Below are 24,782 nucleotides of genomic sequence, written 5' to 3' on the forward strand. Positions count from 1 at the left end.
CACCTATAGATGAACGTCTTGAGGTACCAATATGATGACCCATAGTGGATTACACACAGCTGGGCTGCTGGGGGTCTCAGCCAGTCAGATGGTCTGGACCAGACATAGATACAAACTGTACACCATGTTAAAACCAACAAGCAAATCCAAATCTGAAGACATGCTTGCCAAACTATCTTAATGGTTAGGCATTGGGAGGAGGTGGGGGTAGTAGCAGTGGCCTTGTCCAGCAGATAACCTACACAGTTCATACATGATGCTTTATTAAAACATTTGAAACAGATTATTGGGGTAAAATAGGGGAGCACAGACTAAAGCTGCTGGTTGGATGTAGATAAACAAAATAATCCACTTTCAACTTTCCTCTGGAAAATCCTAGACAATCTTCTCTCTTTCAAATAAAGTGTTCCTGTCATCCCATCCATAAGAAGAGGAGGAAAGGAAGGGGGATGTATAAAACCCTTGATAAATCTGTAGGGGGAGAAAAGTTCTGGTAAAAGCCAAAGCTGCGCTGAGCCGAGCCATTCCTCCGTATCACTCCACCATGTCCGTGTGTGTGCTTGGGCAGAAAGATAAAAACATTAATAAAAACAACCTTACACTGCAGTTCCTCTTGGCACTTCAGTCATTCCTAGAAAATAAATCAAACTTTCCCTTCAAAATATAATTGTCCGTGGGCGAGGTGTTGTCCTAAGACTGGGGCAGGTGTTGTCTGATGATCTCTCTGGACTGGGGAGGGATCCTGTCTGGGAAGCGAACCGTGAACTCCACTATGAGGTCGCCGCGCTGGGTGGGGCTCTTAGGGAGGGGCAGGCCCTCCCCCCTCAGCCTCTTTACCGTCCCTGGCTTTATGACATCATGGCAGGGTAGCGGGATGACACGGTTATCTAGGGTGGGAATGTTCACCGTACAGCCACACAGCGCCTGGGGGAGGGGGATATGAGAGGGTTTACTAATCGTATCATATGACTCAAACATGTTCACTATATGACTGGTTCGTTACAACAGTGTTCTTCAATCCGTTCCTCTGGGAAATCAAGGTGTTGTACATATGTTCTATTCACACCTGATATGAAAAACAAAGTAATCGGTTGTTAGTTAATTCAGTGATTAAGGATAGGTGATAACGTGTTTCAGGAGCTATGGACGTAGAACACTAGTATATGTTCTAGTTCAGCAGTCTAGAACACAGGTTCAGCTGGAAAACATTAGATAGCATGATTTGGCACGGAGGCACTCGGAGTGAAACAGAATGACATCAGCTACAATGGATCACTCCCTCTCTGACACTAAAACAAGTTTCCCAGTCTTTCCAGGTGTGTGGTTCCTGTATAGGGTTGGTAGGTTATAGAGTGCACAGGAGGCTAATTTTAGAGAGTAGTCTCATTTTGAGAGCTAATGAAGACAGGAATCAGCTGAGGTCATAAATAGTTGGACGGTTTGTCAGAGGGGCTGGGACACAGTCTCTTCTCCTTATCACAGTGCCTATTGAATGCAGGGAGAGCAATGAGAAATAGAATGGGTTTGAGGAATGAAACCTGAGCACCCAAAGTAGTAGGATAAAGTACGTTTTGCACCCTAATTGTCAAGCTTAAAATTGAGTAAGAGTAACATTAAACTGATCCTAGATCAGCAACTGCTACCCAGAGCAGGCAGCACACCATACTAACTCCAACCCTAACCTAGAAAGGTTGCCATGATGCTGGAGGCACACAGACAGCTAACCCAAGGCCAGTTTAATTATATAAGCCTCAGCTCAGACAAGGGAGCACCAAAATAATGTAGTCCACTCCTAAGTGCGAACTCTGATTAAGTGCAGTAGGCCGACAATTTCAGTCCCAATTCAATAACATGATACTATTTCATTGTGTGTTCCAGTTTAGTACTTACAAGTTGGCCAATCAGGTGTCAGTCCCATTTCACAGCTGCCCCATTCGGTGTTTACCATCCCCCACGACCTCAACCCCCCCCCACCCCCCAATATAAGGCATCACTAAGCGTTATCACATGCATATGTTGTCTAAGCCAATGCATATCTCTCTGTAATATCAGAAGTCAAGTTCCTCTTAAAGCTCTGCAGCTAGTTAGCGATAGCCTGCTAAGTGTGGATGGGGTGTCGAGTGTGTTTTCTTCCTGTTCTCCACACTGACACCGAATGTCTGTCCTGATTTAGAGAGAACAGCCGGAGAGAGAGCAGGGCTTGAACCCTGCAGTTACAGGGCAAGGCCACTGGCTCCTGTAACAAAGATACAGAACAGTCATATGGAGAAGCAGTGGTGTAAAGTACTTAAGTAAAAATACTTGAAAGTACTACTTAAGTAGTTTTTTTGGGTATCTGTAATTTATTTTACTATTCATATTTTTGACAACTTTTACTTCACTACATTCCAAAAGAAAATGTACTTTTTACTCAAAACATTTTCTCCGACACCCCAAAAAAAGTACTTGTTACATTTTAAAACTGTGCATTTGACCATTTTCTCACTTATCAAGAGAACATGCCTGGTCATCCCTAATTTTGCTGATCTGGCATACTCACTAAAGACAAAAGCTTTTGTTTGTAAATGATGTCAGTGTTGGCGTGCCCCTGGCTATCCATACACTTAAAACAACAAGAAAATAGTGCCATCTGGTTTGCTTAATATAAGGAATTTTAAATGATTCATACTTTTACTTTTGATACTTAAATCTATTTAAAACCAAATACTTTTGACTTTAAAAAAAATCTGGTTCATACTGTAGGCACATGATAACAGCATACAATAGCTGCAGTTGGAGGGACATAAATTAGGTTATTTACATTGCCTAGCAAAGCCCCTGGTATAATGTACATTTGCTGAAGCATTATGACAACTCAACAACACAATGGTAGGGTTTAACTGAACTAGGCCTTCTGATAAGTAATTGTCTCAACGCAGCCTTAATGCTGTGAAAGGATCCCGGAACCCAAATGATTTGGGTGGATCCCATCCTCCTTATATAAGGTGTTGTTTCCAAAAAGGTATTACATTTGTCAACAAAAGTTTACACCCATTGAGCTGCAATAATCACATAGCCAGTTGTGAAGAGAAAGCATCCTGCTAAAGCGTCCAATGCCACGATTCAGAGAGCCATATATGATGGGTCTTTTATTAGTGTCTAGTAGAGTCAATCATCTCTTTAAAATCCAGTTTCAACTGTTCAGAGCTGCCCTTCAGTGTCATTAAAATGTACATGGACTATGATAGCATGGATATTTCCATATTTCCGTAGTACATTTAGAAGCAGTTTAGTCATGTCATTTACTCAAGCTCCGGGCTAGGACATTGTTTTTGCACCAGAAACTGTCACATTTCTTACCATGGATCTGCTCAAAATCACGGCTGGTGAGAAGGACAAGGAAATCTGCCCACTATCACACTTCACAGGAGTCAGAGAACCCTTTAAGGATGGGCGAGAGGCAGGATAACTTGAGCCCGTAGCTCCCAGTGCAGGCCTCCGACAGATGGAGAAGCCACGCTCGATTCAGAGCAGGGATGGAAAGTTGATGTCCAGGGCGGCGAAACGATTTGTTGTTTGTATCCACTCCGGTCCTCTCTTTGGGTGTACAGCCTGCTTTGCGGGAAACTGCTGTCTTTGGCTTCCACTGCACGTGTCATGCGACCATCCATCGTTGATTGCCACTCTTGCTGTCCGCCTTCAACTCCGCTATCAGATGGGGGAGAAGAGGCTAGAAATGGCTCCGCTGGCGAACACCGGCCAGTCGGATAACGATAAACGATAAGGCGAAGATGCATCCAACAAGCACGTCCAGCCACCGGCGTAGAAAAGGTAAACATTCAACTCGGCGTTCTCCCCAGTTTCTTACGTAGGCTGGCAACCTGCATGGTCAAGGAAGCCATTTTAAGCCTATAATCCTCGGCAAGCAAACAATTGCTACATTGGAACTCTGAGTGATCCAGTTTGTCCCAAAACAAAGTGCAGTAGATACAGCTCCCACAGCGCTGTAACCATTAATTTACTTCAACACAGAGGGTGGGCTCCATTGCAAAACTCATCTGGGACAAACTTTGTTAGCTTGATGGCTAGTAGCTTAGCAGGTGGGGTTTTAGAAGAGGTTCTAAAAGACACTCATGGGGGTGTCCACTGAAAGTTGCATAGCAACAACAACTGGGACCTAAAAGACAAGCACCTTGAGCGCCCACTAAAAGGCAAACAAAAGAAACACACCAAACTGAAAGCCTGGAAGCAAAACAAAATCAGGGAAAGGACGGTTTGTCTAGAAATCAAAATAGGGAGCGCCAATTTATGGTGTTAACCCTCTGCATCTATCAAGACAACTGGAGCACTGGGCCAGCACCAGTGAAACACCTTCCCACTGACGAGATGGCAACCAGCACATGTGTAACACATACTGACTACCGAGTTGACACCAATCGGTGCGCCCTACATGCTAACGAGTTATACGTGCTAAAGTAAAACCACAAAACATAAATGGAAAAAACAGTAGATTGTGATAGCGCTGATGTCATCCATGTATTCCTATGGAAAACTCCCGATGGCGCAAAAAGACGGACGTATTTAATTTTCAAGGGCGCCATATTGCTGAATGGGGCTCAATGGCACCAAATAAAATCACTAGGGATAATTGTGAAAGTGGCCAAAGGATCATGGTTAATGAAGTCATTTTCATCCTAAGAGAGCCTCCTCGTAGCCTGCCAGCCCTAGTTATTATCAGCACATGGTCCTGTGTGAAGACAAATGTAGTAGTCAGAATGGATCACTAATTGAATTAATTCTCAATTTGTAACAAACTTTAAAATAATTAAATGTGGGTATCAAACTTGATCATAATAAAACATATTTTAGAACCCAAAACAGGCATCCCCCAAAATTTGGGGGGTGGGGGGGTTGTTCTGGCTATCATAATTTGCATAGGCTTTCTAGGGCACACCGGGGCTTTTGGCCGATACCCACTGAGGGCCTGGTGGAGTGCATGTGTGTCTCTCTTCACAGTCAACATTGTGAGGTTTCATCAATTGAAAAAAAAACCTGATTTTACTGCTCAGCTCACTTGAATTATGGTACTTGATGTGGAAGAGAGTTCATGTAGTCATGGCTCTATCTATGTAATACTGTGCGTTTCAGAGTCTGTTCTGGACTTGGGGCCCGTGAAGAGACGCTTGGTAACGAACACATTTAGCATCTGCTGGCTTCCACGCAAAGCATACAAGCCAAATGCAGATCTTTGGAACAGCTATTTTTGAAAAAGTCTCAAATCCATATAATATAGCCTACACCATCACAATAAATCCATTATTTATTTTAGACAGGTCTAAAGAAACCTGATATTTGTATTTTATTTCACCTTTATTTAACCAGGTAGGCTAGTTGAGAACAAGTTCTCATTTACAACTGCGACCTGGCCAAGATAAAGCAAATCAGTGCGACACAAACAACAACAAAGCGTTACACATGGAATAAACAAACACAGTCAATAATACAATAGAAAAAGTCTATATACAGTGTGTGCAAATGAGGTAGGATAAAGGAGGTAAGGCAATAAATAGGCCATAGTGGCAAAATAATTACAATATAGCAATTAAACACTGGAGTGATATGTTCAAGTAGCGATAGTGGGGTGCAAAGGAGCAAAATGAATAACAGTATGGGGATGATGTAGTTGGATGGGCTATTTACAGATGAGAAATGTACAGGTGCAGTGATCTGTGAGTTGCTCTGACAGCTGGTGCTTAAAGTTAATGAGGGAGATATGAGTCTCCCGCTTCAGTGATTTTTGAAGTTCGTTCCAGTTTTTGGCAGCAGACAACTGGAAGGAAAGGCGGCCAAAGGAGGAATTGGCTTTGGGGGTGACCAGTGAAAAAAACCTGCTGGAGCACGTGCTACGAGTGGGTGCTGCTATGGTGACCAGTGAGCTGAGATAAGGCGGGGCTTTACTTAGCAAAGACTTATAGATCACCTGGAGCCAGTAGGTTTGGCGACGAATATGAAGCGAGGGCCAGCCAACGAAAGCATACAGGTCGCAGTGGTGGGTAGTATATGGGGCTTTGGTGACAAAATGGGTGGCACTGTGATAGACTACATCCAATTTGCTGAGGAAAGTGTTGGAGGCAATTTTGTAAATGACATTGCCGAAGTCAGGATAAGTGTGGGCAGCGATCGGTTGAAGAGCAGGCATTTAGTTTTACTTGCATTTAAGAGCAGTTGGAGGCCACAGAAGGAGAGTTGTATGGCATTGAAGCTTGTCTGGAGGTTAGTTAACAGTGTCCAAAGAAGTGCCAGAAGTATACAGAATCGTGTCGTCTGCGTAGAGGTGGATCAGAGAATCACCAGCAGCAAGAGCGACATCATTGATGTATACAGAGAAGAGAGTCGGCTCGAGAATTGAACCCTGTGGCACCCCCATAGAGACTGCCAGAGGTCCAGAGAACAGGCCCTCCAATTTGACACTGTCTGAAGGCTGTTGAGTCTGCCGATAAGAATGTGGTGATTGATAGAGTCGAAAGCCTTGGCCAGGTCGATGAATACAGCTGCACAGTATTGTCTCTTATTGATGGCGGTTATGATATCATTTAGGACCTTGAGCGAGCATGGCTGAGGTGCACCCATGACCAGCTCGGAAACCAGATTGCATAGCGGAGCCTCATAAGCACAGATCAAGAACTTTTAGCTTAAAATAACTATTAGGCTATTTCTTCACATTATAAGCTCAGCAATAGCAATATTAGCGGGAAAACACCATTCTCAAATGTGACCGTAAATGCAATTATGCATGTAATGCTTTTATTATAAAGGTGCATTTTTATAGTGAAAATGATCTTCCCCAAACTTGAAACTCACGTGTTGTGTATGTATGCCAGTTACTCTACACCCTTTGTAAAGCTGATTAATGTGCTTAATTTTAAGAAGTTATTTGGCCACTTCAGTTGTAACCACCATTATCAAAACATATCCATCAGTTGCCCATCCCTGCCTTAGAACTTTGGGCTAGGCTACATGAGGTGTGCAATTATGATTTCAAAAAGGCATTTGTTGTTTCTTCCCTTACTGCACACAAGCTGGGCATCAGTCACAAGTGATAGGCTAATATTGTCACCCATCAGACTAGTCTTGATTTAATCTCGTCTTTACATATACTAAATAATACGTGTGAAATTTGAATTAGAATGGACCATTATCATGCACCTGTCTCAACAGGGGGAAGAAATACATGTAATCTATGCACTTAAATAGCGGATGGAGGACATTTTTCCCATGGTTCATTTTCATGCCAGCCTGGAGCTATACTCCTGATTTAAAAAATATTTAACGAGGCAAGTCAGTCAACTGTTGTAACTACCCATCCCGTGTCCAGGATCGTTGTCATCATCTGACACTAATTAGCATAATGCAACTACACAAATATTACTAGAAAATATTCCTATTCATGAAATCACAAGTGAAATATATTGAAACACAGTTTAGCCTTTTGTTAATCACCCTATCATCTCAGATTTTAAAAATATGCTTTACAGCCAAAGCAAGACAAGCATTTGTGTAAGTTTATCGATAGCCTAGCATAGTATTATGTTCAGCTAGCAGTAGGCAACTTGGTCACGAAAATCAGAAAAGCAATCAAATTAAATCGTTTACCTTTGATGAGCTTCGGATGTTTTCACTCACGAGACTCCCAGTTAGATAGCAAATGTTCCTTTTTTCCAAAAATATTATTTTTGTAGGCGAAATAGCTCCGTTTTTCTCAGCCAAACCTGAAGAACATCGACCGGAAATTGCGGTCGCGAAAAATATTCAAAATTAGCTCCATAATATCGACAGAAACATGGCAAACGTTGTTTATAATCAATCCTCAAGGTGTTCTTAAAATTAAACTACGTCAAAATGCTGTAGACACCTTGGGGAATACGTAGAAAAAAGAATCTGGTTGATAGCCCATTCACTGCTCAATGGGGACGCATCGGAACGCAGAGCTTTCAAAACATGAGTCACTTCTGGATTGGATTTCTCTCAGGCTTTCGCCTGCAATATCAGTTCTGTTATACTCACAGACAATATTTTTACAGTTTTGGAAACTTTAGAGTGTTTTCTATCCTAAGCTGTCAATTATATGCATATTATAGCATCTTGTCCTGACAAGTTCCTGTTTACACTGGGAACGTTATTTTTCCAAAAATGAAAATACTGCCCCCTAGTTACAAGAAGTTTTAAGAACAAATTCTTATTTACAATGACGGCTTCCTGTGGGGACAAACCCGGATGACACTGGGCCTATTGTGCAAACCAGGGTGTCTGTAGTGACGCCTCTAGCACTGACATGCAGTGCCTTACACCAATGTGCCACTCAGGAGCCCTATTATAAAGAGAAGTAACATGCTTAATTTTAGGAAAGTTTAGAAATATATATAGTAGGCCTAGCCTATACAGTTGTGGCCAAAAGTTGAGAATGACACAAATATAAATTTTCAAAGTCTGCTGCCTCAGTTTTCATGATGGCAATTTGCATATACTCCAGAATGTTATGAAGAGTGATCAGATGAATTTAAATTAATTGCAAAGTCCCTCTTTGCCATGCAAATTAACTGAATCCCCAAAAAACATTTCCACTGCATTTCAGCCCTGCCACAAAAGGACCAGCTGACATCATGTCAGTGATTCTCTCGTTAACACAGGTATGAGTGTTGACAAGGAAAAAAAAGAAAAGAAAGTTGAATCATTTTTATAATAAGGCTGTAATGTACCATAATGTAGAAAAAGTCAAGAGGTCTGAATACAGCAACACCTCCCCCATTGACATTCCTGTCTTCTATAGATGTGATAACTTTGGGCCTGTTATTTTTAGACCAAAAGCCTACGTAGAACATCGGGACTGAAACTAGCCAGCGTAGCTAGCATAGGGTCTAACCAAGCTATCATAAGGCCAAAACTCAGCCAGCTAACAGAGTTTAAAACCAACCAGCACAGCTAACAGAGTGTATAAACCCAGTAAGCCAATTAACAGAGGCCCAGTGTCAGAATTCTATAATCATACCTCCCATAGCTGCTGGATGGAAGCAAAGCTCCCTGGCAGTAGAAATGGAAGCTTTATTTGCTTTGGATACTAATTCAGATGACCCAGTTCACTAATATGCTCTCCCTCCAACAACTCCCCTTCTTCCCCTCTCACTCCGGTCTATTTCCTTCCCTGGATCGAAGTTAACATACTAAATCTGTGCATTTCCGGAAAAAAAGCAACTATGTAATTTAACACTGCACATTCCACCAACTGAACTGCCTCTTTACTGCATGCATTAACTCTCATAACTAAAACATATTTATGGCAGTTTGTTACACTAAGATAACTGTTTGACAGAAAGTAAGGACTGCTGGTTAACATGCCCTTCTGAGCACCTTGTGGAAACTAATATGTACACAACAAACGTCATTCGAGGATCTGTTATTAGCCAGCCCATTAATATAGGCACCAGATGAATAGCAGCTATATTGGAACTATAAAAGAGTGTTTCATTTCACAGGCTGGTCACAGCTGAGCACACATGGAGAGCTTTAATTAAATAAACTGTCTGTCAGAGTACCACCTTAACTACACAATCCTGCTCTCTCTCTCTCTCTGTAGGTGTATGTGCATGTATGAAAGAGAAAAAAAGAGAAAGAGCTGTCTAAGTGTATAAATGCTTTATTGTCTGTTTAAACAGCAGATGACTTAGTTAGCACTATAACGACTGTTGTGCTCATTTAAAAAAAGCTATCATAAAGGAAGACATATGAGGCAGGACAGAGTAGAGTGTGAGTGGCCCTGTCACACAGGGATAACACATTCCTCCATGCTCACTCACACTGCAGTGCCAGAGATACGTTCTGCACAGCACTCAGTCTGCCCAGCCAGGGCTCAACTCAATCCACAGAGACTGGAGGGATGTGATGAGCTAGGTAGTGTATTCAGAGGAACATTTCCTTTTAGGTGCAGTACCGATGTGTAACTGCACACAGACATCTCCCGGCACTGCCCAAAAACTAGTGTTAGAAACATGAACACCGGTGTACTGCTGTTAGAGGTGCCTGAGGCTCTGAGTCAGAGAGAGTGAGTAGGAAAGAGAGAGATGTGATGTCTGATGCACTTTATTAGAACATCCTCACTTACTCAAATAACACACACACACACACACACACACACACACACACCCCCCCCTTGTGAAAACCTAGAGGTAGATAGAGAGTGAGTGTTGTTTAAAATAAAATAAAAAAATACTATTGTCTGAACAGGGTAATACCACAGGCCTACAGTTCTGCGTGAGTGTTCTGTCAGGTATTTGTGGATAGAGGGAGAGTGAAAGAGGCAGAGAGAAAAAAAGTAGTGTTTTGTAGCCTGGACAAAGCAATGCCACAGGCAGCCAGTTTTCTGTAAAGGTATTTGTGGAAATAGGCTGTGTGAGAAATCAAGAAAGAAAGACAGTGACAGGCAGACAGAGCAACAGACAGATCAGATCCTACCTCCTTCAGACTGATATTGCAGGTGTAGACGATATTGGAGCTGTCCCTCCTAAAGTGGGCATGTCCTTTGTCTTTGAGCACAAAGGCGATGTCTGCTGGAATGTTCTCTGGTGTCTCATCCCCCTCCTTAGGGAAGGTGATCTTGGTGCCCTCCTTCCATCCCCTTTTTATCACGATGTTCAGGATCTTATCCTCCGTCCGGCTGCTCCTGCCATCGGGGTTCAGCCTCTTCCTGGTGATCTTCATTCGCTTGGTGCAACCATGGAAGATCTCCTCCAGAGACACCTTCAGCTCATGGATCACCGGGGGGTCCTGCTGCCTCCTGGAACCTGCCAGACGTTCAGACTTCACTCCCCTCCTCCTGCCCCCGCCATGGCCAGGGAAGCCGTTGACCCCCCCGGGGAAGCCGAAGTGTGTGAAAGAGGCGAAGGGGTCATCCTCATCCAAGTCGGTTTCCATGTCATGATCATTGTGGTGGTTGTGGACCTTGGAGTGGAAGCCGTTGGAGCGATTGTGGTGGTTGCGGTGCGGTCCGAAGAACATGTCGAAGGGGTTGGAGCCGCCAAAGAAGGATGCGAAGGTGGCGTGGGGGTCCCCATGGAAGGTGTAGTGGTATGACCCACCAGGAACCCCAGACTGACCACTACTGCCCCCCGCCTTCAGACCTGACAGAGGGAGAGAGACAGGGCTGTGAGTACACACTCACCACACACCCACCCATATGGAGATGTAGCCTAATTCCTCCTCTGTAGAATTTTAGAGTTTTTTTTTATTTTTTACAACAGTTAGGAGGGAGTTTGAGGAGCGGAGGCCCTGGAGCCATGAGCAGCAGTCAGAGAGAACCCACGTGGGCGAGAGTTCCCATAGGATTGGGGGGGTTGGGGGTGGGGGGCAGTGGTCTAGCAAAAGATTTGCTGCTACACAAACTGATAAGACTACCCGCAGCTTAACACACACACCACCTCATTGTCATTCTTATCTCTGCCACCTCATGGATTCAGGCCTATCTGAGAGATGGAAACACACTGTAGAAAGAGCCGGTCAGACAGGAGAGAACAGTTAGACAGTAGAGGCAGAAGGGGGAGGTAGTGGGGGACAGATAAATAAGGAAAAGAGTCTGCTCAGTGTTCTCGCTCTCACACAATGACACACACACAGAGAAAGATAGACGACTTCATGACACTTAGAAATCACACCGACCACACTCAGAATAGTGAGCCTCTCTCTCTTACCCTCCTCTCCTAGCTGGTCATAAATGACCCTCTTCTTGGGGTCACTCAGAACTTCATAGGCCTCAGCGATCTCTTTAAATTTATCCTCTGCATTAGTGTCTGTGTTCTTGTCTGGGTGGAACTTCAGCGCCATGCGGCGATATGCCTTCTTGATCTCCTCCTCGTTAGAACCCTTAGGAATACCCAGCATCTTATAGTAGTCCTTCCCCATGGCAACGACTTCTCACACCTGGCTCTCTGGAGGTAGAAGAAGAGTGTGAGAAAGGTTACTGGGTTAGGGATGCCCAGGGTTTTTTATAGTAGTCCTTCCCCATGGCAACAACCTCTCACACCTGGCTCTCTGGTGAGACTCCCACACCTATGAGAGTATCCTAATGAATATAAGTATTTTCCCCATTGCAGATTAGATATATTTGTGGAACTTGCCATGTGATTATAGTAATGTGGTGTGGTATGGTTGTGTTGCCATGGCAGTGTAGTAAAAGCTCAAAGTTTGTGCATGTGAGGAATTTCCTTCCATCTGGCACTACACACAAGCACACCAGGTATACACACACATGCACACAGAGTGAGTGGGGTTACATGCTATAGCCTCATGAAACTGCAGACCTGTTGAATGACAGTGACCATGCGTCTGTCAGTGTAGTAGAACGTCTCTTACCTACATTCCTTGCGAGCTTCGTTGAATAAACTACAACATATGGTAGACTATAGGCCTATGTATGGTTGTTATTTAGGTGCTTTACTGTTTCGGTTTTTCATGTAGCCAAAATAACCTTCTCTCTCTCTCTCTCTCTCAAGGGCTTTATTGGCATGGGAAACATGTGTGAACATTGCCAAAGCAAGTGAGGTAGACAACATACAAAGTGAATATATAAAGTCTCTCTCTCTGTGTGTGAATCGAACCTATTGATTGGCAAATGCAGAGGCGCAACACAGCCTTTAATTAGCCTATGACAGCCGTGGAAACTGGCAGTAGCCGGCGCTGCGGATAAAAAAACACTGGATGAGGGACGAAATTAAACGTTTCCTACCAGTGATCATTTTCAGCAGAACATCGGCAGATCAGACGAACATATCCCTCTCCTGCGCTGGTATCCCTCTACTACGGTCTTTATCGTGTGCGGTCAGAGTTCAACCACTGACGGGTCTGACTGAAATAGCGGTCGTCACTAGTTAGCCTACAAAAGCCACAAAGACTTAATTATGGTCAAACCCCGCCTATTTCTAAAATGGCTTAACCTTAACCACACTGCTAAACGTATGCCCAAACCGGACCTTAAATTAAGATCAGAAAGCTAATTTTAACTTGAAATAGCCGGTGACCAAACAGAAGAACGTTCTGACGTTAACGACGTTAAAATATAAACGTTTTACTGCCAATCAATCAATGACTCCAAATCACATACCATGGTTATGCGGTGTGTGATGTTCAATTAAATAGACCCTCGTCACTTTATTTCCACTTCCAATGTAAAAAAGCACAGAAATACTGCGTACATAGACTACAGCGGCCAGTCCTGCAGTAAAAAAAAAATCAAATGCCTGTCTATAAACTGAAATAGTCAGAGAGTCTATAACTATGCCTACTTTCAGTAAGTTAGTCCGTAGGTGGGTCCAGTACCGTCTTACCTTGTCCGAGTGACTGTCTCTGGACTTCACTGACTGTTCTTCGCCGCTCCTCTGCGCGACAGCGGAGTATTTTACCAGTGGACTGTTCAATGCAGACTGTCAGCCACGGTGGACTCGCTCATCAATCGGTCGTACCCCCAATAATTTGTTGCACTGATGAGTCGATTGATTTTAGTTATCAATTTATTCAATCCATTAAATCGATCCACTCATTGGTTTACTTGAGCTCCCAGGAATGAAGTTATTAACAACCTGGAGTTTTGGACCAGTCTACATTCCAGCTCTGCTTCTGTCTGAGAGAGCTGGGAATCCACTGTAAAAGAAACCACTCCCTCTGTCTGTGGGTATGTCTGTGTGTTCTCCCAGGCAGATGTATCCAATGCCCGTGGATGGTGCTGGAGGCTGGGACAGTGTGTGTATATTGTGCGTGAGTAGGCTATGCCTGTGGTATAAACAGCGTGGCTACATGTGATCACTGGCACTCAGGGACTAGAACCTTCTTCACCCACACAAAGGAGGAGGAGAGGAGACTTGAGATGCAGCGCCTGTCTCCTTCCCAACCTCCTGCTCTATATTAACTCTCTCTTCTCTCTTTGAAGAGGATGTCAACAGTAGAGAGTTCTGCTGTCAGAATCTTTCCTTTAATATTTTGACCATTAAGCATATTACCCGCCTGCATAGCACTTATAGCACATTTATGGGTTAATTATAGTTCATGTCAACATTATGCATTTCCAAGGAAAATCACTGCTCAGAATCCTGTAATGTAATCAGTAAATGTACTTCCGAGAGGAGAGAGCAGAAACATTAAGAGGTAGAGGAGAAGAGGTGGAGATGGGTGGGATAGATTTAGAGCGAGCAATGCAGGTGGGCATGTCAGTCAAAGTAGACAGAGGGAAGGGGGAGAGAGAGGCCGAGGGAGAATCATAGAGAAAAAAAAAAGAGCAAGAACGAGAAAGTGGGCCCAGGATGAGTCCAGCTATAGCTTGAGTCATCCCTTTCTCTTGGGTGGTGAGGTGGTGTGAAATAAACAAGTACCTCAGTAGTAAAAACAGAGCATGTACACAGGTGTCTGGTCATATACCATAGTACATCTCCTGTTGACATTTCCCGAGATAGTCCCCTGTGGCCAGCTGGATTTTCCTGTGGCAACAGAGACCCTGTAAATCGGACAAGTCTGTGGTTAGGTATATGTGTGTTTTGCTATAGACATACAGTGGCAAGAAAAAGTATTTGAACCCTTTGGAAATACCTGGATTTCTGCATAAATTGGTCATTAAATTTGATCTTCACCTAGGTCACAACAATAGACAAACAGTCTGCTTAAACTAATTACACATTTTCATGTCTTTATTGAACACGCCGTGGGGAAAGTATGTGAACCCTTGGATTTAAACCTGTTACAGCTAGACGTTCCGCTAGCCGAACCCCACGACAACATCCAGTGAAATGGCAGATCGCCAAATTCAAATTACTATACATTTACATTTTACATTTAAGTCATTTAGCAGACGCTCTTATCCAGAGCGACTTACAAATTGGTGCATTCACCTTATGACATCCAGTAGAGCAGTCACTTTACAATAGTGCATCTAAATCTTAAAGGGGGGGGGGGGGTGAGAAGGATTACTTATCCTATCCTAGGTATTCCTTAAAGAGGTGGGGTTTCAGGTGTCTCCGGAAGGTGGTGATTGACTCCGCTGTCCTGGCGTCGTGAGGGAGCTTGTTCCACCATTGGGGGCCAGAGCAGCGAACAGTTTTGACTGGGCTGAGCGGGAACTGTACTTCCTCAGTGGTAGGGAGGCGAGCAGGCCAGAGGTGGATGAACGCAGTGCCCTTGTTTGGGTGTAGGGCCTGATCAGAGCCTGGAGGTACTGAGGTGCCGTTCCCCTCACAGCTCCGTAGGCAAGCACCATGGTCTTGTAGCGGATGCGAGCTTCAACTGGAAGCCAGTGGAGAGAGCGGAGGAGCGGGGTGGCGTGAGAGAACTTGGGAAGGTTGAACACCAGACGGGCTGCGGCGTTCTGGATGAGTTGTAGGGGTTTAATGGCACAGGCAGGGAGCCCAGCCAACAGCGAGTTGCAGTAATCCAGACGGGAGATGACAAGTGCCTGACCTGCGCCGCTTCCTGTGTGAGGCAGGGTCGTACTCTGCGGATGTTGTAGAGCATGAACCTACAGGAATGGGCCACCGCCTTGATGTTAGTTGAGAACGACAGGGTGTTGTCCAGGATCATGCCAAGGTTCTTGGCGCTCTGGGAGGAGGACACAATGGAGTTGTCAACCGTGATGGCGAGATCATGGAACGGGCAGTCCTTCCCGGGAGGAAGAGCAGCTCCGTCTTGCCGAGGTTCAGCTTGAGGTGGTGATCCGTCATCCACACTGATATGTCTGCCAGACATGCAGAGATGCGATTCGCCACCTGGTCATCAGAAGGGGGAAAGGAGAAGATTAATTGTGTGTCGTCTGCATAGCAATGATAGGAGAGACCATGTGAGGTTATGACAGAGCCAAGTGACTTGGTGTATAGCGAGAATAGGAGAGGGCCTAGAACAGAGCCCTGGGGACACCAGTGGTGAGAGCGCGTGGTGAGGAGACAGCTTCTCGCCACGCCACCTGGTAGGAGCGACCTGTCAGGTAGGACGCAATCCAAGCGTGGGCCGCGCCGGAGATGCCCAACTCGGAGAGGTTGGAGAGGAGGATCTGATGGTTCACAGTATCGAAGGCAGCCGATAGGTCTAGAAGGATGAGAGCAGAGGAGAGAGAGTTAGCTTTAGCAGTGCGGAGCGCCTCCGTGATACAGAGAAGAGCAGTCTCAGTTGAATGACTAGTCTTGAAACCTGACTGATTTGGATCAAGAAGGTCATTCAGAGAGAGATAGCGGGAGAGCTGGCCAAGGACGGCACGTTCAAGAGTTTTGGAGAGAAAAGAAAGAAGGGATACTGGTCTGTAGTTGTTGACATCGGAGGGATCGAGTGTAGGTTTTTTCAGAAGGGGTGCAACTCTCGCTCTCTTGAAGACGGAAGGGACGTAGCCAGCGGTCAGGGATGAGTTGATGAGCGAGGTGAGGTAAGGGAGAAGGTCTCCGGAAATGGTCTGGAGAAGAGAGGAGGGGATAGGGTCAAGCGGGCAGGTTGTTGGGCGGCCGGCCGTCACAAGACGCGAGATTTCATCTGGAGAGAGAGGGGAGAAAGAGGTCAGAGCACAGGGTAGGGCAGTGTGAGCAGAACCAGCGGTGCCGTTTGACTTAGCAAACGAGGATCGGATGTCGTCAACCTTCTTTTCAAAATGGTTGACGAAGTCATCTGCAGAGAGGGGGGGGGAGGGGGAGGAGGATTCAGGAGGGAGGAGAAGGTGGCAAAGAGTTTCCTAGGGTTAGAGGCAGATGCTTGGAATTTAGAGTGGTAGAAAATGGCTTTAGCAGCAGAGACAGAGGAGGAAAATGTAGAGAGGAGGGAGTGAAAGGATGCCAGGTCCGCAGGGAGGCGAGTTTTCCTCCATTTCCGCTCGGCTGCCCGGAGCCCTGTTCTGTGAGCTCGCAATGAGTCGTCGAGCCACGGGGCGGGAGGGGAGGACCGAGCCGGCCTGGAGGATAGGGGACATAGAGAGTCAAAGGATGCAGAAAGGGAGGAGAGGAGGGTTGAGGAGGCAGAATCAGGAGATAGGTTGGAGAAGGTTTGAGCAGAGGGAAGAGATGATAGGATGGAAGAGGAGAGAGTAGCGGGGGAGAGAGAGCGAAGGTTGGGACGGCGCGATACCATCCGAGTAGGGGCAGTGTGGGAGGTGTTGGATGAGAGCGAGAGGGAAAAGGATACAAGGTAGTGGTCGGAGACTTGGAGGGGAGTTGCAATGAGGTTAGTGGAAGAACAGCATCTAGTAAAGATGAGGTCGAGCGTATTGAATATTAAACCTTCATGAAATCACACATGCAATACACCAAATTAAATCTACACTTGTTGTGAATCCAGCCAACATGTCAGATTTCAAAAGGCTTTACAGTGAAAGCAAACCATGCTATTATCTGAGGATAGCACCCCATCAAACAAACAATCATATTTCAACCCGCCAGGTGCGGCACGAAACTCAGAAATAAAGATATAATTCATGATTCAAGTATAATTCACCTTTGACGAGCTTATTCTGTTGACACTTCAATATGTCCCATAAACATCACAAATGGTCCTTTTTTTTGTTCGATTAATTCCGTCGTTATATATCCAAAATGTCAATTTGGCACATTTGATCCAGAAAAACACTGGTTCCAAATCGCGCAACAGGACTACAAAACATCTCATAAGTTATCTGTAATCTTTGTCCAAACAACTTTCCTAATACAACTTCAGGTATTTAACGTAAATAATCAATCAAATTTAGGACGGGATAAACTGTGATTAATACCGGAGGAAAACAAAGTGGAGCGTGTTCAGGTCACGCACCTCTAACAAACAGTACATTTCAATCGACCCTCGTTCTGGACAGCCCTACTTCTTCATTACACAAAGGAAAAACATCAACCAATTTCTAAAGACTGTTGACATCTAGTGGAAGCGATAAGAACGGCAAGCAACTGCCTTAGAATTCTAGATTCCCATTGAAAAGTGACCTCAATGGGTTTTTTTTCCTGGAGGGTTTGTCCTCGGGGTTTCGCCTGCCAAATAAGTTATGTTATACTCACAGACATCATTCAAACAGTTTTAGAAACAGAGTGTTTTCTATCCAAATCTACTAATAATATGCATATCCTAGATTCTGGGCTTGAGTAGCAGGCAGTTTACTCTGGGCACGCTTTCATCCGAATGTGAAAATACTGCCCCCTAGCCCGAAGAGTTTTTAATAACTGGTTGACCCTACTTTGGCAGCAATAACCTGAACCAAACGTTTTCTGTAGTTGCGGATCAGACCTGCACAATGGTCAGGAGGAATTTTGGACGATTCCTCTTTACAAAACTGTTTCAGTTCAGCAGTATTCTTGGGATGTCTGGTGTGAACTGCTCTCTTGAGGTCATGCCACAGCATCTCAAATCGGTTTGAGGTCAGGACTCTGACTGGGCCACTCCAAAAGTCGTATTTTCTTCTATTGAAGCCATTCTGTTGTTGATTTACTTCTGTATTTTGGGTTGTTGTCCTGTTGCATCACTCAACTTCTGTTAAGCTTCAATTGTCGGACAGATAGCCTAACATTCTCCTGCAAAATGTCTTGATAAACTTGGGAATTCATTCTTCCGTCGATGATAGCATGCTGTCCAGGCCCTGATGCTGCCCCAAACCATGATGCTCCCTCCACCATACTTTACAGTTGGGATGAGGTTTTGATGTTGGTGTGCTGTGCTGTTTTTTCTGCACACAATGTTGTGCGTTCCTTCCAAACAACTCAACTTTAGTTTCATCTGTCCACAGAATATTTCCATCCAGGTGCACTTTTGCAAACTTCAGACGTGCAGCAATGTTTTTTTTGACAGCAGTGGCTTCTTCCGGTGTCCTCCCATGAACATCATTCTTGTTTAGTGTTTTACGTATCGTAGACTCGTCAACAGAGATGTTAACATGTTCCAGAGATTTCTGTAAGTCTTTAGCTGACACTCTAGGTTTCTTCTTAATCTTCTTAACCTCATTGAGCATTCTGCACTGTTCTCTTGCAGTCATCTTTGCAGGACGGCCACTCCTAGGGAGTAGCAACAGTCCATTTATAAACTATTTATCTTACCGTGGACTGATGAACATCAAGGTTTTTAGAGATACTTTTGTAACCCTTTCCAGCTTTATGCAAGTCAACAACCTTAGGTCTTCTGAGATCTATTTTGTTTGAGGCATGGTTCACATCAGGCAATGCTTCCTGTGAATAGTAAACTCAAATTTTGTGAGTGTTTTTTATAGGGCAAGGCAGCTCTAACTAACATCTCCAATCTTGTCTTATTGATTGAACTCCAGGTTAGCTGACTCCAATTAGCTTTTGGAGAAGTCATTAGCCTAGGGCAGAGCTGCCCAACCCTCTTCCTGGAGAAAGTTGAGATTCTACTTATTTGCTGCCAAACAAGACCTTAACTAGCTGAATCAGATACGCTAAATTAGGGTTGGACTGAAAACCTACAGGACAGTAGATCTCCAGGAAGAGGGTTGGGCAGCCCTGGCCTAGGGGCTCACATACTTTTTCCAACCTACACCTGTGAATGTTTAAAGTTGTATTCAATATAGAAAAAAATACAATTATTTTTATGTTATTGGTTTAAGCACACTGTTTGTATATTATATCAAATTTGATGACCAATTTATGCAGAAATCCCGGTAATTCCAAAGGGTTCACATACTTTTTCTTGCCACTGTAAGTGAGTGTGAGTGCAATAGGGTAATTTAAATTGATTTCATTGAATAAACTTTTAAATCAAACAAGGGGACATTATGTCATATTTATGTGTGTGTATACAGGAAGGCTCTAGAGCAGGGGTGGGCAATTCCAGTCCTCGAGGGCCTGATTGGTGTCACCGGTTTGCCCCAGCTAACACACCTGAGTCCAATAATCACTGAATCATGATCTTCAATTTAGAATGCAATTTGATTAATCAGCTGTGTTGGCTGGGATGGAGAAAAGGTGTGACACCAATCAGGCCCTGGAGGACTGGAGTTGCCCACCACTGCTCTAGACAAGGAGCGCTGACTCAATGTTTGTTTCCATGACAACGGGAGGAGCTGCTAGACAGGTGCCCTCTGAGTGCTTTCTGTCTGGCCCTGTGTGTATATGTGTGTGTGAGGGTGGTGAGGGTTTGAGAGCGGTGAGTGTGTGCACGTGTCTCCCATCCGAAGGGGTAACAGAAGTTGTCACATAGTGAAGGTGTAAACCTAACTGACTAATATACAGACCTGCTGGAGTCTAGCGAGACACATCATGTGTTTGTCTGTGTAATATCTCTCCTCCATCTGACGGGCTTAGTACAGTACACCCCGTTCTCTTCTACACTTTAAGTTCTATCCATCCCGTATCCATGGAGACCGCTGGCATCTAAAGTGCAGCACACTCCTCTGTCAGACAAGCCACACAAACACATCATTGATAAAGACTTACTCGGTTTCATCAAGCAGAATTTACCCATAATGAAAATGAGATTTAAAACAGAATTGACTCCTATAGAAGTCCTACCATGGTGGTGATGTGTCCAGCTCCCTACAGCCTCCTGCATCCAGACTGCAGATGGAGAGAGGAGGAACATTACTGAATCTATACCCAGATGTAGCCTAGAGGTTATGGTATGTGTGAGGTACCAGACCCATACTCAGGTCCTGGTTGTCTCAGGTAGAGCTGCAGGAACCTCTGCCAGATGAGGGGGAGGAGCGGCTGATCAGGGGTTGTGGGCCAAAGCCTGACACGCCTACCGGTACACCTGCAGCCGCTGCAGAGGCGGAGCCACTGCGAGCTTCAACCACTGCTGGGCCTTCTGTCTCACACACACGGACACATGCAGGGAGACAAATGCACACAAAACAAACACAAAGAGTCAAACACCATGTTGCCTTCACACACACTTTGTGGGAAGCACCATGTGTCTCAGATGAAGGCTTATCACTCAAAGTTTAATTTGAAGATCTACAGAACAGCATGTTCTGCTAGTCAGGTGAGAGGTTGGGGTTGGAGTGTACGTTAGCCAAATACATTTAAACTCAGTTTTCACCATTTCTGACATTTAATCCACGTAAAAATTAGGCCAGTTAGGATCACCACTTTATTTGAAGAATGTGAAATGTATTTATTTCAGCTTTTATTTCCTCCATCACATTCCCAGTAGGTCAGAAGTTCATATACACTCAATTAGTATTTGGTAGCATTGCCTTTAAATTGTTTAACTTGGGTCAAACATTTCAGGTAGCCTTCCACAAGCTTCCCACAATAAGTTGGGTGAATTTTGGCCCATTCCTCCTGACAGAGCTGGTGTAACTGAGTCAGGTTTGTAGTCCTCCTTGCTCACACATGCTTTTTCAGTTCTGCCCACAAATTTCTATAGGAATGAGGTCAGGGCTTTGTGATGGCCACTCCAATACCCCGACTTTGTTGTCCTTAAGCCATTTTGCCACAACTTTGGAAGTATGCTTGGGGTCATTGTCCATTTGGAAGACCCATTTGAGACCAAGCTTTACATTCCTGACTGATGTCTTGAAATTTTGCTTGAATATATCCACATAATTTTCTTTCCTCATGACGCCATCTATTTGGTGAAGTGCACCAGTCCCTCCTAGAGCAAAGCACTCCCACAACATGATGCTGCCACCCCCGTGCTTCACGGTTGGGATGGTGTTCTTCGGCTTGCAAGCCTCCCCCTTTTACCTCCAAACATAACGATGGTCATTATGGCCAACAGTTGTATTTTTGTTTCATCAGACCAGAGGATATTTCTCCAAAAAGTACGATATTTGTCCCCATGTGCAGTTGCAAACCGTAGTCTGGCTTTTTTAATGGCGGTTTTGGAGCAGTGGCTTCTTCCTTCCTGAGCGCCCTTTCATGTTATGTCGTTTTACTGTGGATATAGATACTTTTGTACCGGTTTCCTCCAGAATCTTCACAAGGTCCTTTGCTGTTGTTCTGGGATTGATTTGCACTTTTCACACCAAAGTGCGTTCATCTCTAGGAGACAGAACGTGTCTCCTTCCTGAGTGGTATGACGGCTGTGTGGTGCCATGGTGTTCATACTTGCATACTATTGTTTGTACAGATGAAAGTGGTACCTTCAGGCCTTTGGAAAATGCTCCCAAGGATGAACCAGACTTGTGGAGATCTACAATTATTTTGCTGATTTCTTTTGACTTTCTCATAATGTCATGCAAAGAGGCACTGAGTTTGAAGGTAGGTCTTGAGATACATCCACAAGTACACCTCCAATTGACTCAAATGATGTCAATTAGCCTATCAGAAGCTTCTTAAGCCATGATATAATTTTCTGGAATTTTCCAAGCTGTTTAAAGGCACAGTCAACTTAGTGTATGTAAACTTCTGACCCACTGGAATTGTGATACAGTGAAATAATCTGTCTGTTTACAATTGTTGGAAAAATAACTTCTGTCATGCACAAAGTAGATGTCCTAACCGACTTGCCAAAACTATAGTTTGTTAACAAGAAATTTGTGGAGTGGTTGAAAAACAAGTTTTAATGACTCCAACCTAAGTGAATGTAAACTACCGACTTCAACTGTATGTGTGTGTGTACATCTGAAATATGTGGGACTCTCCTGTCTCTCTCTCTCTCTCTGTGTGTTTACCTTGTGCTGCTGGTAAAGTAGTCTCTGTACACACTCCTCCTGGAGCTGTGTGAAGGCAGCATGGCCGAGCTGGTCCATTAGGAACAGAACGGTTCTGTCTCAGTACCACAGGTTCTACTGGGTTAGAAGCCCCACCCAGAACTCTAGATCCGGGGAGGGAGAGAGTAAAACATGTTGAAGTTCAAACAGAGCAATGCCACAGGCCTACAGTTTTGTGAGATTTTAGTTGGATTTTATAGTTTATGATAGGAAGGATTTAAAAAGGTGGTGAAAGTTAACTATAGAAGCTGAGAGGACATGAAGGAGGGAGGATGTTGTCAAGTAGATGGAGGAAAGAGTGTGCATGATATCTTACCGTGTGATCTTCAGCAGGTAGAAGCTGACAGGGTAGGTAGGAGGGAGGATGCTGTCCAGTTGATGGACAGCAGCTCTCAGATTTACATTTACATTTACATTTAAGTCATTTAGCAGACGCTCTTATCCAGAGCGACTTACAAATTGGTGCATACACCTTATGACAACCAGTGGAACAGCCACTTGCATCTAAATCTTGTTGGGGGGTGAGAAGGGGGGTGAGAAGGATTACTTACCCTTACTTACCCTATCCTAGGTATTCCTTGAAGAGGTGGGGTTTCAGGTGTCTCCGGAAGGTGGTGATTGACTCCGCTGTCCTGGCGTCGTGAGGGAGTTTGTTCCACCATTGGGGGCCAGAGCAGCGAACAGTTTTGACTGGGCTGAGCGGGAACTGTACTTCCTCAGTGGTAGGGAGGCGAGCAGGCCAGAGGTGGATGAACGCAGTGTCCTTGTTTGGGTGTAGGGCCTGATCAGAGCCTGGAGGTACTGAGGTGCCGTTCCCCTCACAGCTCCGTAGGCGAGCACCATGGTCTTGTAGCGGATGCGAGCTTCAACTGGAAGCCAGTGGAGAGAGCGGAGGAGCGGGGTGACGTGAGAGAACTTGGGAAGGTTGAACACCAGACGGGCTGCGGCGTTCTGGATGAGTTGTAGGGGTTTAATGGCACAGGCAGGGAGCCCAGCCAACAGCGAGTTGCAGTAATCAAGACGGGAGATGACAAGTGCCTGGATTAGGACCTGCGCCGCTTCCTGTGTGAGGCAGGGTCGTACTCTGCGGATGTTGTAGAGCATGAACCTACAGGAACGGGACACCGCCTTGATGTTAGTTGAGAACGTCAGGGTGTTGTCCAGGATCACGCCAAGGTTCTTAGCGCTCTGGGAGGAGGACACAATGGAGTTGTCAACCGCGATGGCGAGATCATGGAACGGGCAGTCCTTCCCCGGGAGGAAGAGGAGCTCCGTCTTGCTGAGGTTCAGCTTGAGGTGGTGATCCGTCATCCACACTGATATGTCTGCCAGACATGCAGAGATGCGATTCGCCACCTGGTCATCAGAAGGGGGAAAGGAGAAGATTAATTGTGTGTCGTCTGCATAGCAATGATAGGAGAGACCATGTGAGGTTATGACAGAGCCAAGTGACTTGGTGTATAGCGAGAATAAGAGAGGGCCTAGAACAGAGCCCTGGGGACACCAGTGGTGAGAGCGCGTGGTGAGGAGACAGATTCTCGCCACGCCACCTGGTAGGAGCGACCTGTCAGGTAGGACGCAATCCAAGCGTGGGCCGCGCCGGAGATGCCCAACTCGGAGAGGGTGGAGAGGAGGATCTGATGGTTCACAGTATCGAAGGCAGCCGATAGGTCTAGAAGGATGAGAGCAGAGGAGAGAGAGTTAGCTTTAGCAGTGCGGAGCGCCTCCGTGATACAGAGAAGAGCAGTCTCAGTTGAATGACTAGTCTTGAAACCTGACTGATTTGGATCAAGAAGGTCATTCTGAGAGAGATAGCGGTAGAGCTGGCCAAGGACGGCACGCTCAAGAGTTTTGGAGAGAAAAGAGAGAAGGGATACTGGTCTGTAGTTGTTGACATCGGAGGGATCGAGTGTAGGTTTTTTCAGAAGGGGTGCAACTCTCGCTCTCTTGAAGACGGGAGGGACGTAGCCAGCGGTCAGGGATGAGTTGATGAGCGAGGTGAGGTAAGGGAGAAGGTCTCCGGAAATGGTCTGGAGAAGAGAGGAGGGGATAGGGTCAAGCGGGCAGGTTGTTGGGCGGCCGGCCGTCACAAGACGCGAGATTTCATCTGGAGAGAGAGGGGAGAAAGAGGTCAGAGCATAGGGTAGGGCAGTGT

General features: G+C 45.2%; 1 protein-coding gene across 2 annotated transcripts; it reads right to left on the reverse strand.

Moving 5' to 3' along the window:
- Positions 1-241: 241 nt before the first annotated feature.
- On the reverse strand, positions 242-13,638 carry LOC118377431 (dnaJ homolog subfamily B member 5-like). Of its 2 annotated transcripts, none has more exons than XM_035764340.2 (4): positions 13,350-13,638; positions 11,718-11,954; positions 10,486-11,150; positions 242-924 (listed from the first exon to the last, which is right to left on the reverse strand). In XM_035764340.2, the coding sequence occupies exons 2-4, from the start codon at positions 11,926-11,928 to the stop codon at positions 691-693; spliced, it is 1,110 nt and encodes a 369-aa protein (XP_035620233.1). In that variant the 5' UTR covers positions 11,929-11,954; positions 13,350-13,638; the 3' UTR covers positions 242-690. The 2 variants fall into 2 exon arrangements, with proteins under 2 accessions (XP_035620233.1, XP_035620232.1); XM_035764339.2 differs by lacking the exon at positions 13,350-13,638 and adding an exon at positions 12,752-13,046.
- Positions 13,639-24,782: the final 11,144 nt, after the last annotated feature.

This window comes from Oncorhynchus keta, chromosome 25 (genome assembly GCF_023373465.1).
Source record: "Oncorhynchus keta strain PuntledgeMale-10-30-2019 chromosome 25, Oket_V2, whole genome shotgun sequence".
In the NCBI taxonomy this organism is placed as follows: Eukaryota; Metazoa; Chordata; class Actinopteri; order Salmoniformes; family Salmonidae; genus Oncorhynchus; species Oncorhynchus keta.

Excerpts from the sequence above, each read along its gene's own strand:
- LOC118377431 (XM_035764340.2), bottom strand. The coding sequence starts at position 11,928 with ATGGGGAAGGACTACTATAAGATGCTGGGTATTCCTAAGGGTTCTAAC. Across the intron at positions 11,151-11,717 it reads TGACCAGCTAGGAGAGGAGG|GTCTGAAGGCGGGGGGCAGT; the intron begins GTAAGAGAGAGA and ends TCCCTCTGTCAG. Across the intron at positions 925-10,485 it reads GCAATATCAGTCTGAAGGAG|GCGCTGTGTGGCTGTACGGT; the intron begins GTAGGATCTGAT and ends CCCCTCCCCCAG.